The sequence below is a fragment of the Ictidomys tridecemlineatus genome, chromosome 7, assembly GCF_052094955.1.
Source record: "Ictidomys tridecemlineatus isolate mIctTri1 chromosome 7, mIctTri1.hap1, whole genome shotgun sequence".
NCBI lineage: Eukaryota > Metazoa > Chordata > Mammalia > Rodentia > Sciuridae > Ictidomys > Ictidomys tridecemlineatus.
The window spans coordinates 35,987,920-36,001,737 of NC_135483.1; the positions used below are offsets into that span (position 1 = coordinate 35,987,920).

The 13,818-nt window shown below is 34.9% G+C and overlaps 1 protein-coding gene across 7 annotated transcripts in view; it reads right to left on the reverse strand.

The window, feature by feature from the left end:
- The window catches only part of Vps13b (vacuolar protein sorting 13 homolog B), a 677,770-nt gene that overhangs the window by 137,528 nt on the left and 526,424 nt on the right, over positions 1 to 13,818 (reverse strand). For all 7 annotated transcript variants that reach the window (XM_078016874.1, XM_078016869.1, XM_078016871.1 and 4 more), the window contains 3 exons: positions 12,387 to 12,589; positions 9,970 to 10,177; positions 9,495 to 9,679 (listed from right to left, as the gene is read on the reverse strand). In XM_078016874.1, coding sequence (XP_077873000.1) covers positions 9,495 to 9,679; positions 9,970 to 10,177; positions 12,387 to 12,589 — 596 coding nt within the window. The remainder of the gene's footprint in view (positions 1 to 9,494; positions 9,680 to 9,969; positions 10,178 to 12,386; positions 12,590 to 13,818) is intronic.

A 13,818-nucleotide genomic window follows, 5' to 3' on the forward strand; every position in this document is an offset into this window, starting at 1 on the left:
AACTACAACTAAAAAATAAATATCAAATAAATAAATAAATAAATTGTGTCTTATCACTCTCCTACTAATCCCATGCTTGTCTAACCTGGACTAGTCAAATCAGACTATTTGCCAAATCCCAAAAATGTTGTATTCTGCCTTCTCTATTCAGCTTTAAAATTTTGTTCATATTGATTTTTTTTCTTTTTTTCAATTATTTCATTTTTTTAGCTATAGGTGGATAGAATGTCTTTATTTTACTTAATGTGGTGCTGAGGATCGAACCCAGTACCTCTTGCATGCTAGGCGAGCGCTCTACCTCTGAGCCACAATCCCAGCCCCTTATATTGAAATTTTTTCATATCCTTTTCTCTATTTTATTTTTTGGAATCCTACTAATCCTTCAAGGATCCCCTCCACAGCCATCTCTTCTGTGAAGCCTTATCCTGATATCTCCCATCAGCTGTAAACTCTTTGTCTAAAGAGGTCCATTCTCTGCGTCTTTTCCATGGCACATCTCAGGCTATGTCTCGTCTTATTTTTTGAGGTTGCTGACTATAAGCACCTTGGGACCAGAGCTAGAACCCTCTCTACCTTTATGTCTCTCTCATGGCATCTACCTGAAGGTCTTTCATCTGTATTTACTGAGTTAACCTCAAAATTCTCAGGCAGTGTTCTTTAAAATGTATTCCTAGATCCTTTCTTCATATTTTTAACAACACTATGAAGACAGAATGATTAAAAATGTATTCAGGGAATACTCTATTTTAGATTTTCCCTCTTTGGCTTCTGGATATAAAACACTTAGTAGTTGATCCAGCACCATTACCCATCATTCAAAAGCATTTATAATTGTTATCCACTGAGTACACAGGATCTTTTCCTTTTCTTTATTTCCTAAGAGTCTGGCTTGGCCTCTTGTTTTCCCCAATGCCCCCCAGACTTTTTCTTCTTTTCTGCATTTCAACAACAATGAATCTCATATCTGGCTTTGAGTACCCCTCCTAAAGATGATGGATAGGAGCAAGGCCTTCTGGGACACATTAGTACAGCTGCCAGTGGGCAGGAGGTGCTTATAAAATAAAAAGCTCAGGATTCTGGGAACATATGTGCAGCTATAAGCAAACCAACCAACACAGCTGAAAAGAAACACTCAAGAATATTTCCTTTTATTCTTTTTAAGCTGTGTGTGGAAGAGGCAATTCACATTACATTGCAAATAACTCTCAGAAGGATTCTCTTTCTGTAGTGTCACCATATGCTAACATTGTAACCTTTGCCTATCAGGTCCATGTGCTTTAGAAGTATAGGAAGCTTGTAAAGTTTAAGCAGTAAAAGTCCAGTTTCTAATTTACTAAATAACATCAAGTACAACTGTCTGACCTGGAACATTGTCCACTTAATTTTGAAAATGAAAAAAATCCGCACAACAATAAGATTTAATGAAGCTTTAGTTCAGTCTGTGGATAAACAGAAGATTACACATTATCAGAAACTAAAAACAATGGAATCACCATCATACTACAGACATTAAAATATCTCATTGTAAAATCAAATTTTTAAACAGAAAATTATATGCAAAATTCTCATACCTCATCAGAACTAGGGAGTATATTTATGGAGTCTATGAAGCTGTCCATTAAAAAGGAAACACTAGCAAGAGTGGCATTGATTTTTTTTTCAAGTTGTAGTTGGACACAGTGCCCTCATTTTATTTATTTATTTTTATGTGGTGCTGAGGATCAAGCCCAGGGCCTCGGACATGCGAGGCAAGTGCTCTACCGCTGAGCCACAATCCTAGCCCCAAGAGTGGCATTGATTTTAACCATACTGGGGACAAGAAATCTCATGTGTATCTTATGAACCTTGTGTGACTTAGATTTTGGGAGGACAATGAGAAGATTTAAAACATGGTATATAAAGCTTTTCTCCAGATGCAGACAGCCTTTGATGTACAATCAGAAACAACTTTGCAAATAGAAAAGCTGGAAAAAACCATGGCAAAAAGGAGTCCATGTTTTTACTGAAGCAGTCCTTCTAGAAAACCCTTTGTCACTGGTAATCCTTTCTTCAAAACTATACACCATCCAGGGGATGGGATCCCTCTGAGAATAGAAGCACATATCATTTAGACCTTCAGAATCAGAGTGGAAAGCAATGGCTGGTGGTGTACGGTTAGTAATGACTATGAGTTTGGCCTATCCAGAGCTGTAAGAGATCTGTGCCAGAGAACAGATCCATTGGGGGTGGGTTTCTGCAAAGCTCACAGTGTTGGTAAAATGTCACTGTCTCCTATGACCATGCTTGACTGGGCCAAGAGTACCACTCCCAAAACTGGGTTAGTAGGAATGCGCATTTGCCAGCAGAGGTTGGACTTATCAATGTGACTTTAGGACTTTGGGAGCTATAGGGAACTTATCAGTTGGCCTAAGAAATGAGGGGGAAAAGCCTGTCTGTTGAAAAGGAAGAATAAAACAAACATGAAAAAAGTGATAGTGGTTGAATACTCCCCTGGATCCCTGTCTTCCATTTCAGAATCCCAGCTGTACCTTGCCCTTGGCCTCAAGGACTCCCCATTGTATCTTGATAATGAACTCCCTCTTCTTTGCTTACATTAGCTTCATTGAGATTTCTGGTTACTTGCAATCTAGAAGACTACAACTGACAATACTATCGCAGAGGCCACAACTGCTGAGGGAAGGTGTCTCTTAGAGCAGTCATTTTCTGTCAAAGTATTCCACTTATTAATCATATACAGAGCCAGAAATCCTCAAAATTATAATGGCACTAATGAACCATAAATATAAAAAAATGTTCCTCTTAGAAATTAGGGATTTCTTGGTCTAACACAGCAGGATCCAGATTCTTTGTTCAATTGATAGGATGATGATACTGATGATAATAATCATAACAGCTATCGCTGTCTGTCACAATGATTCACTGAGCCTCTAGGAATGTAAGGCAACACACTAGAAGCTTTATAAACATCATCTCTACTCCTCATAACTCTTAAAGGTAGTGAAAGTAGAAGTCTCTTTGGAAAGATCTTTGACACACTGAATAACTGAGATGTCATTTGGGAAAGGCTAGCCTGCTAGAAGGCAGGTAGTCACAAGAGGGCATTTAATGTGATAGATTCACCATGATTCAAGATCTAGCTGTTAGTCTTGCAGCCTCAGAAAATTTCAGTGGTGTTCTAGCACTGACTAGACTTAGGGATGCTGATTCATGCTAACAAAGTTCACTAGAGACTATTGCATGAACCAAATGCCAGGTTATTAATTTACCATGAGATGACTAACTGCCAAGCAGCCTGGAATCTGATGCTGGCTCAACCACTGTATGATCCTCTCTCTGTAGATGGACCTTACTGACAGCCAAACTGTTAGAAGGTTGTTTAGGTGGTTACATGATTTGAATGTTAGACACAAAGACTTGACAGCTGCATAAAGAGGATTTAGCTACCAGGTGAACAGACATTTGGGCACCATTTCTTTGGATGCTGCCAGGAAGGCCTCTGCTAATAAATGTTTATGTGACCACTCCAGGCCTCTAGTACACCAGTCCTCCTTCTGAAGGAAACATTCTTTCTTTAGATGTCCTAGTTCCCAGCCTGTCTTGCCTCTTTGGTAGTCCTTTTATTGATTTAAAGTAACTTTGCATATGGTGGGGATAATCATTTAATGATTCAATAGTTTATAGTAAAAGATAATTTTATTTTTATTTTTTTCCACATTTCCCAATGGGTAGCCCTAGTATATCCTCTACAATATTATCATCTCACTCATCTACACAAAGGGGAAAGAATATTGATTTTAGAGTCAGAAACACATATGTTTTAGAGTCAGAAAGGTTAGGGATGAAATTCCTGTTACCACACTTATAATTTTAAGATTCAAGGCAGATAATTAACTTCTCTTATCCTGAGTTTCCCCCACTTGTAAAATGGGGATAATGCCCACCTGGAAGAATAAAAATTTTTTGTTCATTGTTCTTCCAATGTGATTTTACTTTGAATTTTACAATCATACTAGTGTTACTTTAAAATCTAATTTTCCTGACTTCTGAGTTAGGGGGAAAAAAAGTGAACTGGGCACAAGTGTGGTGAGTTCTTTGGCTTACTGTTCTCCTTTTCTGCCAGAAATAAACATGGGAAAAAGCTTGCGTTTGTCTTTTCTTGTTACTCTTAAGAAGATTTCTTTTAAGGACTCTAGTCAAAATTTTTATATAGAAGAACTCTGCATTGAAGTTTGAATATTTTATATAGAAGTCACTCAGTTTGGGGAATTCTGACATCTTAAGGATAAACTGAATTAATTATGAAAAAGTAAATTTGATACTAAATATATAAAATTTCATAGTACTTTTTCAACTAAAAAAGGAATTCTCAAGTTTCAGAATTTATTCTTGTTTCTTTAATATTGTGTCCTTCTTGTTTACATTGTTATTTTTATTTATACATTACACTAAACATTTAGATATCTTCATTTGGTATGTGACAGTGGACCCAAAGGGGAATAAGAACAAGCACATAACAGATCTATATAAGAATTAAAATATCCATTGTCAATTTTCCTACAAAGGATGGATTAAAATTTTTAATTTTGCAACATGGATACTTCCAAATGGAATACTCAATAAACAGAATACATGGCAGGATGGAGAAAGAAAAAAACCCAGTATGTGCCAGACATAGTGCCAGAAACTTCTTACACTTAGGTTCATTTAAACCACACAATCCTCCTTTTTAGGGTAGTGGTATCACTTTATACTTTTATTTTACCTTACAGATTCTAATTTTATTGACATCTAAACATATTGATAAAACATAAAATTATATGACAAAATTATAAATTTATCACAAAATAAGCTCCTTTTGTTTTCCATGAACATTAATTTCAGGGTTTTTATTTGGAACATGTTTCCCATATTTTTCATTGTAATTACAAAATAAATTCCATAATATGGGGGGTTGTTTATAAATACAACCAACAATCATGAATGATAGAATATAAATAGACAAATCTGAGACTTCTGTAGTATAACTGAACTCTTTAAGGTCCATTTTTAAATGAACTAATGGTCCTGAAGGAAAAAGTCATTCAAACTCAATTCTGCTTTTAGGACTGAGGCCAAGGAGATTAATTTATCTCCATATATAAGAACTAGCCTCTGTTTAGGGAACAAGTAGACTTGGCAGAATATTCAATGATCTCACCAACAGCCTGGGTAGCATAATAACATTAGGCTGCATGTTTATGGCAGATGATACCACTGATGAATAGCAAGCACACTGCATCCTGACATAGTTCAGTTTGGAAAACCAAAATGCATTCATTAGTTCCATAAAATAGTGATAAATAATACTTTTAAATAATATGAAATAGGAACACAGACATTCATGTATTCATTTTTCTATTCAATATATTTTATTGAGCATAACTGTACAAGATACCCTAAGGAAAACAATAACAAATCAGATATGATCCCTTCCCTTAGAGACATTAACTCTAGGAGGGAGACAAGATATAGGCAAATAAGAGAAAAACTGAGGAATAAATGAGGCACAGTGGTGCATGTCTACTTGATAGACTGAGGTAGGAGAATTGCAAGTTTAAGGCCAGCCTGGGCAATGTAATAAGACCTTTTCTCAAAATAAAAAATAACAAGAGTTGGATATGTAGTTCAGTGGTACAGTGTCCCTGGCTTCAATCCCCAGTACCAAAAGAAAAAAAAAAGAGCAAGGAATAGAGTGATAAATAGCATAAAAATCATGACATTGAGTGCTCTAGGGTTTCAGATTTAATGGCATCAGGTTTAGGCGTGTTGTCTAGGAAGGTGTTCATGAAACTGACAGCTTGTTAGTCATTCTTAAAGTGTAGACAAGATTTCAATTGGCAGAGAAAGAAGGGATTCAAAGGAAGAGGAAGTGAGATGTTACAGGTTGGTTTGGGGAATGCCAAATGGGCCAGCTGAATTTCAGCAGAGATCACATCTAAGAAGCTGCAAAGCAAAGCTAGTGGAGTGGTGGTGGAGGCAGTGGCTATGGAGGGCTGTCAAGAGCAGTGTAGCAGGGGGATACACTGATAATTCTTCAGGGAATTATAAAATTCATCTGTTCCTATAAGACCTCAGCAGGATAGATTAGAAGGAAGAGCGATTGAAGGTTGAAATTCTAGTTAGGAATCTCTTTTAGTGATACAGACATTTGTGTATAAAAAAAGGAGCAGAGAGAAGAAAATAAACATTTATTAAAGCTCACCATTTATTAAAGCTAAGGCATTTAGTTAAGAGCATTAGTTATAATATTCCATTTGATATAATCTCCTCAAATAATTGTGAAAGGTAGATAACTTTAACACTAGTGGAAATGGAGCTCTAATAGAGTTTGCCTTAAGTTATTGAATCAGTAAAAAAAAAAAAAGCTAGGAGATGAAACTTCATGTTATTTGCACTACACCACATTGACAAAGGGCATTCCTTTCATGAGCTCTCTGTAATTCCAGATATTATAGCTGTGCCTCCTGTTTAGACTTCAATAATCACATGTAGTAGGAAAATGATTCCAATAATAAACAGATCCACCTTGAAAGCTGCAACAAGGAGACTCTTCTATACTAAACAACTACAGCAACTTTCCTGCTAGACTGAGCTTTTACATGAACAATAGTTCATCTGTCTCTTGATTCTCAAGAGTAATTCCAGGGTATGGTACTGTATGTGCCTAAGAAAAAAAGTTGTTGAATTGAATCAAACCTGTGATTTATGCTATATATTCTGTTCTCAACAGAAGCACCAACAAAATAAAATAGTTTGCATGATTCTAAAATTGCACCTCATGGTTGTTTCCATTGATGAGACTCATTCTAAGACCCAAGACAAACTCTGCTCCTAGTCAGGAGAATATGGGGACTGTACAAGGAGCTCATCAGCATGGTGTCAGGTCAACCTTGCCTGTTCTACTGTATTGCTTCATCCAAGTTGTTGATTCTGGATCAGGCTCTTTCAATTTTTAAAAGCTATAACCCTGTCTTGCTCCCTTCCTTGCCCAGTATTCTTGTCTTTGAAATCTGTCCCATCTTGGTTCCTGATTTCTTCAACAAACTATGAAATATGGCAATCTGCTGAGACCTTCCAGGTTTCTTTCATGTAGTGCTTTCTTTTCTTGTATGCCAAGTTTGCTACCTGGGCCTTTGGACTACCCCAGGTCTGGACTATTCTAGTTGGTCCACAGATATACTTATATACTTTAGATAACCAATTTAATAGAACTGACATCATAATACTGCTAATAATTAGTTATTAACTTTTACTAATAAATGCATTAATATTTAGCCATAAATCTGAACCTAAAAGTCAGCTGAAAAGAAGCTTTTACATGCTGCTGAAACTTTTATACATCAATATTTTCATCTTGATTGAAAATCTATAGGTATTCTGTGTTTAAAAAGTCTAGTAAGAGAGGAAAACTCACAGATACTGCTATTTCATTTGGCAAATAAAACCACGAACATATGATTTTGATAGGAAAACAACAAATTTGATAAATTAAGAATCAGAGAGGAGACTGTTGTCATCTTAGTAGTCTAGATTGTTTTGCATATTTGAGTTCACTTGACAATATGAGGGCGTGCTTCATTGTTATTGATTAAAAAGATGAACATCTGATCTGACTAAACATTATAATTAAGAATTTAATAAGATTAATTAAGAATGCAAGAATACCTATATTAATTTGTATTTTGGATTTTTCTGATTTGTATCATTACTCTAATTTGTTAAGTACAGAGCAGTCATTTAAAAAAATATTGGTGAGAACTTTTAAGTATTAGAGATATGTGATTAAGAAACATAAGTGGCTTATTCTGTAATGATAGAAAAAAGATGAATATATAAGCAAATAAACAAATAAATGCATAAGATAATTTTTTTGGAGGGGGTACCAGGAATTGAACTCAGGGACACTCAACCACTGAGCTACATCCCCAGTCTTATTTTGTATTTTAATTGTGAGACAGGGTCTCACTGAGCACCTTGCTGTTGCTGAGGCTGGCTTTGAACTTGTGATCCTCCTGCTTCAGTCTCCTGAGCTACTGGCTGCATAAGATAATTTTGAACAGCTCTAAAAGCCATGAAGAAAGTAAAGCAAGGTAATAAGATACAGAATTAAGTAGAGGTAAGTGGGCTAACTAAGATATGACATTTGAGCTAGTATCTGATTAACAAAGGTTGAGAGTGGTTATGTTCAAAGGTGAGGCAATGGCAAGAGAAAGGACTAAGATTATATGCTCAAGGAGAAAAAGAAGGCCAGGATGGCTGGTGGGCAGTGAGAAAGAGGAGACTGACCTGACTTCCACTTAGAGAGTAAGACTGCAATTCTATTCAAATTATTAGAGGAAGCTTCCAGAAGGTCTTAAATTGTGACGTGATATGACCTACATTTATTTATTTATTCATTTATTATTAGTTACACATGACACTACAATGGTCTTGACAATTCATACATTTGAATCAAATGGGATACAATTTCTCATTTTTCTGATTGTACAGGTTGCAGAATCACATTGGTCATACAGTCACCTATATACATACAGCAATAATAATGTCTATTTTATTGGGCTGCCCTTCCTTTCCCCCCTTCCCCTCCCCTCCCATCATGACCTACATTTAAAAACATCACTCAAGCTGATATTTGTAAATGCACTACAAATAGTAAAGAATGGAAGTGCACACAGACTAACCAGAAAGTAATTAGGTGGAATAAGGAAAGGTCTTGGAAGTGGAACTGATATGACTTGTTGATGGTTAGATGTGTAGAGTTATGGAAAGAGAGAAATCAGAAATTACTCCCAGGGTTTGAATGGATGGATTTGAGATCCAGTAAGAGATGGAAGACTAAGGGTGAAACATATTTTAGAGAAATTCAGATCAGTAGAATATTAGCAAGTAGAATAATAATATAATATATCCACACTGACATTCACATTAAACTCAAGAGAACTAACAAGCAATAAGCATTTCAAAACCATAGGGAATATGATCACCGTTTAGATAATTTTTCTTATTAGGAAAAATCAGCCTACTTTAAGTCCCAAGACCATTTTCAGCTCTGGAAATGAAAATTAAAGTTATTGAATTTTGGCCATATGTGGGCATATTTTATTCCAGGGAGAAGTTCTAGAAACTCTAAGGAATCTAAACACAGCAGCTATTAAATGTGTGATGAATTAAATGACACCTGCTTGTCCCCTTACAGTAAGACCCTGTAATCTTACATACATCAGAATGAAGAGAAGGATTAGGAACTCTTGAAATTCTCATGTATTTTGAATCTGAATTACATCATTCCCTTAATTTAAAATTTCTATTGTACATTAGGTGTATGTGCACAGTATAAGCATGTGTATTTCTTTATGATATTACTGAACATAAGGCATAAGTATGCTGCAAATCATTCTTAATGAATGATCAACACTTTCCTACATTTTATTTTAAAATGAATAGTTTCTACATACCTGTAGCACATCACCCAGGTCTGCTGTGCTAATATCTGGATCCTCTGTGGTGTTGAAAGGTACAGGAGTTATTCGTACAAGGGTGAGTACTCTGGGTTCTGGATACCTCCACAACATCATTCCTGGGCTATCTTCTGTTTCATTATAAAACAAGACTTCATAGACACCAGGGAGTTTCAAAGGTTCTGTCAAATGAAAATATAATACACTGTATGCTTTTAAAAGGGACATGATGGTTTCTTAGAATGAGAAGAAGGTTTTAAGATCAAGAGAAAAGAATAAAAAGAAACCATCTGATAATTTTTATATGTTTTGGGATAGAAAGAAATCAAGAATTCCCTTGAAAGACTGAATGAGAATGCATTATTATTGTACTGTAAGTATGAATGCCCTGTACAAGTGATTGATGTGTTGTAATATAGTAAGTACGAATTCAAACACCCACACATGCACACATACTCTCATACCTACTTACCAGCATCTTGAATGTACTGAAAGTGACCCGTTCGCAGGTCATCTGAACTGTGTTCACTTTTAAAGGCCTGAGTTTTTTCCACAGGAGATGGCATCTGAGGTACTGGTTCAGAAACTAGCACTTCAACATTTCTCTCCTCTTTAAGATATCCATTGAGTAATTCATGAAGGAGGACTAAACAATTCAAATGTTCTTGACCCCAGAAGACCTTTAAAGTGACATGAAAAATTGTGCTGACTTTAAATACAAAGAATTCTTAAGGGCAATTAGGTGCAATCATATTTAAACTAATGCAAGACAGAAATTATTTTCATTTTATAGTTATTAACAATAAACTAATTTCTAAGAAATAGTTAACTTATAGAATGAGATTCTATTAAGTAAATATAACAACAAAATCAATTATATCATCTATTGTGTGAGTAACACATCTTAAATGTTAGATCAATGATGAAATTATATTAATGTGAAGTAATGTTTATAAACTCATTTATCCATTAGGGCAAAGAAAGCTTATTATAGTACAAGAGAAGGCAATGAAGATCCTCTAGGCCAAAGTGCTAATAAAATAGTAATAATAACCTTGTGGAATAGCTTCCTGGATTTTGTCATGAGATTAAATAAACAATTCTGATTGTGGGGCTCATTTCTTTGCTCTTTTATACTTCAGAGAAAAAAGAGAGAAGGAACCTGCTCAGTGGTCTTGAACTTGGAAGGCTATCCAACTTCTTTATGTAGTAACAATATGCTAATATATGGGATTCCATAGCTCCTTCCTGAGACTATACTGCCAGGAGCTACAGAAGAGTTTCAGAACAAAGGGACAAAGAGAGTTTCCATGTAATGGAGAAGATGAAATTTTCTTTTTCTGCTTTTGAATAATAATAATATTCTGTGACAGAATACTAGTCATAGTGATTACATCAGAGAATTTAAAATTTCCTTAATGTTAAAATTTCTCTGAATATACTGGGTAAAGTCAATATAACTATTAATTCTAAGAGACCCCTGGTCAACACAGAAAAGACAAAAGAGCATACAAAGATAGAAAATAATAGCCTTATACCTTGTGGGTAAGTTTTAAATACTACACTTAGGTTCTGTTCTTTGGAATTGAGGCATCTCTGAAATGGAAGTAAGAGATACAACACTGTCTACTTTAGTTCTCATCAAAAAGAAATAGAGATGAGTGAAAAGTCAAGGTGGAGAAAAGAACACCATGACCTGTATCTATGCTGTTAAAAACAGGCACTGACTAGAATGTAGTTATGATATACCTTGATTTTGCTCTTATTTCTGTTTTTAATGTGTAGTTATTTTGCTGCCTTGGAAAAAAGTTAATAATGTTATATTATTCTCTAGAAAGCACTACAAAACTGTATGCTTCTCGCTAAATACCTGAAGATTTACAATAGACACTGAAAATCTCCAAAGTAACATAAAGCAATAAGCTACTGGGGTCTCCCAAATATTACTCTGAGTCAGCAAAACTGGTGAAACTTGAAGCAATACAATTTTCAGATGAAATCAAGAAATTTATGTTTAATATGCCTCCATTACTGACAAATCAGCCATTTCAACCTTCTAGTATTTGAATTTTGTAAGCTTTTTGGATTCAGGCAATTTTAGAGGGTATTGAATCACATAAAGATCAGATTAACATCTATTCAAATATTACCAAGAAATAAGATAGGTACCCACACATTGTGGTATATAAGGCAAATGCATAAGAAGTTGCAATGTGACTTACAGCAAGTATTAGTAATCAGCAATCATAATATATAAGAAATCTGTCACCAGGAATGGTTCAACTACTTTGCAGTTATAAAAGTATTTATATTTTAAAAAGTTTCACCCCAAAATTCTACTCCTAATTATATACCCAAGATAAATGAAAACACAAGTCTACACAAAATGTTTTTTTTAAATTTTTTTTAATATTTATTTTTTAGTTTTCAGTGGACACAACATCTTTGTTTGTATGTGGTGCTGAGGATCGAACCTGGCCTGCACGCATTCCAGGTGAGCGCGCTACCGCTTGAGCCACATCCCCAGCAGACAAAATGTTGAATGCAAATGTAATATCAGCATTATTTTTAACAGCCCCAAGTAGAAAGATCCCAAATGTCCCTCTCAACTGAAGAATAAGTGGTAAAAAAAAAAATGTTCTACAATTGGCCATGGTAATGATCGCACAACTCTGAGATGATACTAAGAAACCACTGAATTGCACTCCTTGAATAGGTAAATTATATGGCATGTGGTTATACCTCAATAAAATTGCCAAAAATTTTATAAGATAGCAATCTGATAATACCCTTTTCTCACCCACAAAGGCTTAAAATTTAGTGAAATAGTTCAAAAAAACAAAGGCATCTAAAAATTTATGGGGAAAAAAAGGGTCAATTCCTACTGACCTGTAGCAGACCACCTCTTAAATCGATGGATATTTTTGGTATGGACTGTTCTGGCCCTAGATTGCCACTGTGTTTACACCACTTAGCTTCTAGATTAGTGGTAGCACAAAATGGTCCTATGAGAATCCGACTTCTTTCTCTGAGACTTGTTTTAAGGAGAAAATCATTTATGCTGAGTAGAAATGACGATCCAAGAATTATGCCTAAAAAAGAAAAAAGAAAAAAAGAAAATGGAAAGAGGTACATAATTCTTCCTCGAACCCTCAACAAGAGTTCGGGAAAGGACTGTATATTTTTAAAGAGTGTTAATTCACCCACTGTCAGAATCTTCTTTTTCAGTTGGCTTTCCAACCACAGTTTCATGCCATTTAAATAGAATTCAAGTTATGAAGCAGGTATACCTCATTCACATTCTTAACAAAGCAATATTTGCCAAAACATTATGATTTTTCCACAAGTGAGTATTTTAAATTTTATGAGTAGAGACATTTTCATTAAACTGTGCAAGTTTTTCAAACAGCTATGCTAAGAATAAGAACAGCTGCTTCATTTGTCTATCATTAAAATGATGGGAAAGGGCAATTTTCTGTGATTTCTTACAGCACCAGAGTACAATATATTATTTTGCTAGGTACTCAAGTTTTTGACTGTCCTATGCTAAAATTCAAAACAATCAAAATATATAACATGTGTTTTCTAAAAAATTTAGTTTAACCCAAACTTCACACATCATAACCACTTGAAGTTTACAAAGTCTTAAAAACAGATAGTGGCAGATTAGATTTATGAGAAAAACTAAATGCTGTAGTTCAAAGTAAATACACCCAGAAAAGGAATACACTTCAAAATGTAGGTTTTCTTTTGAACTTAAAGTAGGAGTAAGGATCAAAACCTTTTCATAAAACTAAGAGTACACTTTTAAGATATTTAGATGCAAACTTAGAGTGGTGAGTTCACTTTCCTTCCAAGGAGCTTATATTCTAAATTGTCATTGTGAATATTGAATTTCACCAGACCAAGTGTGTAATGCACAGGGCTTATTTTTCTAATGCTATTTGATCCTTAAAAAAAGATGAAAGATTAAAAAAACACCTTATGCCCACAGCATACACAGTTCCTAGTATTCACACTGACTTTTCAATTCCATGGACATTTGAAAACTTCATGAATGTTGTATGTTCCTACTGTGGAAATGAGATACACAACTTTTAGTTCTGCACAGAAGGCATCATACCCACAAAAGTGTCAGCTTGAAGACTTCTGTTCAAAAACTACTGTGGAAATCAATCTCTTAAATTTTGAAAAAAATCTACTGTGCTACTGACACTTTCATTTCTTCACCCGATTATCTTTATTCAAAGTTACATTTCACTTAGACTAAAGGAAAAAATCAGAAAACAAGAGAAATAGAAATAGGTTAAAAAATACTCAA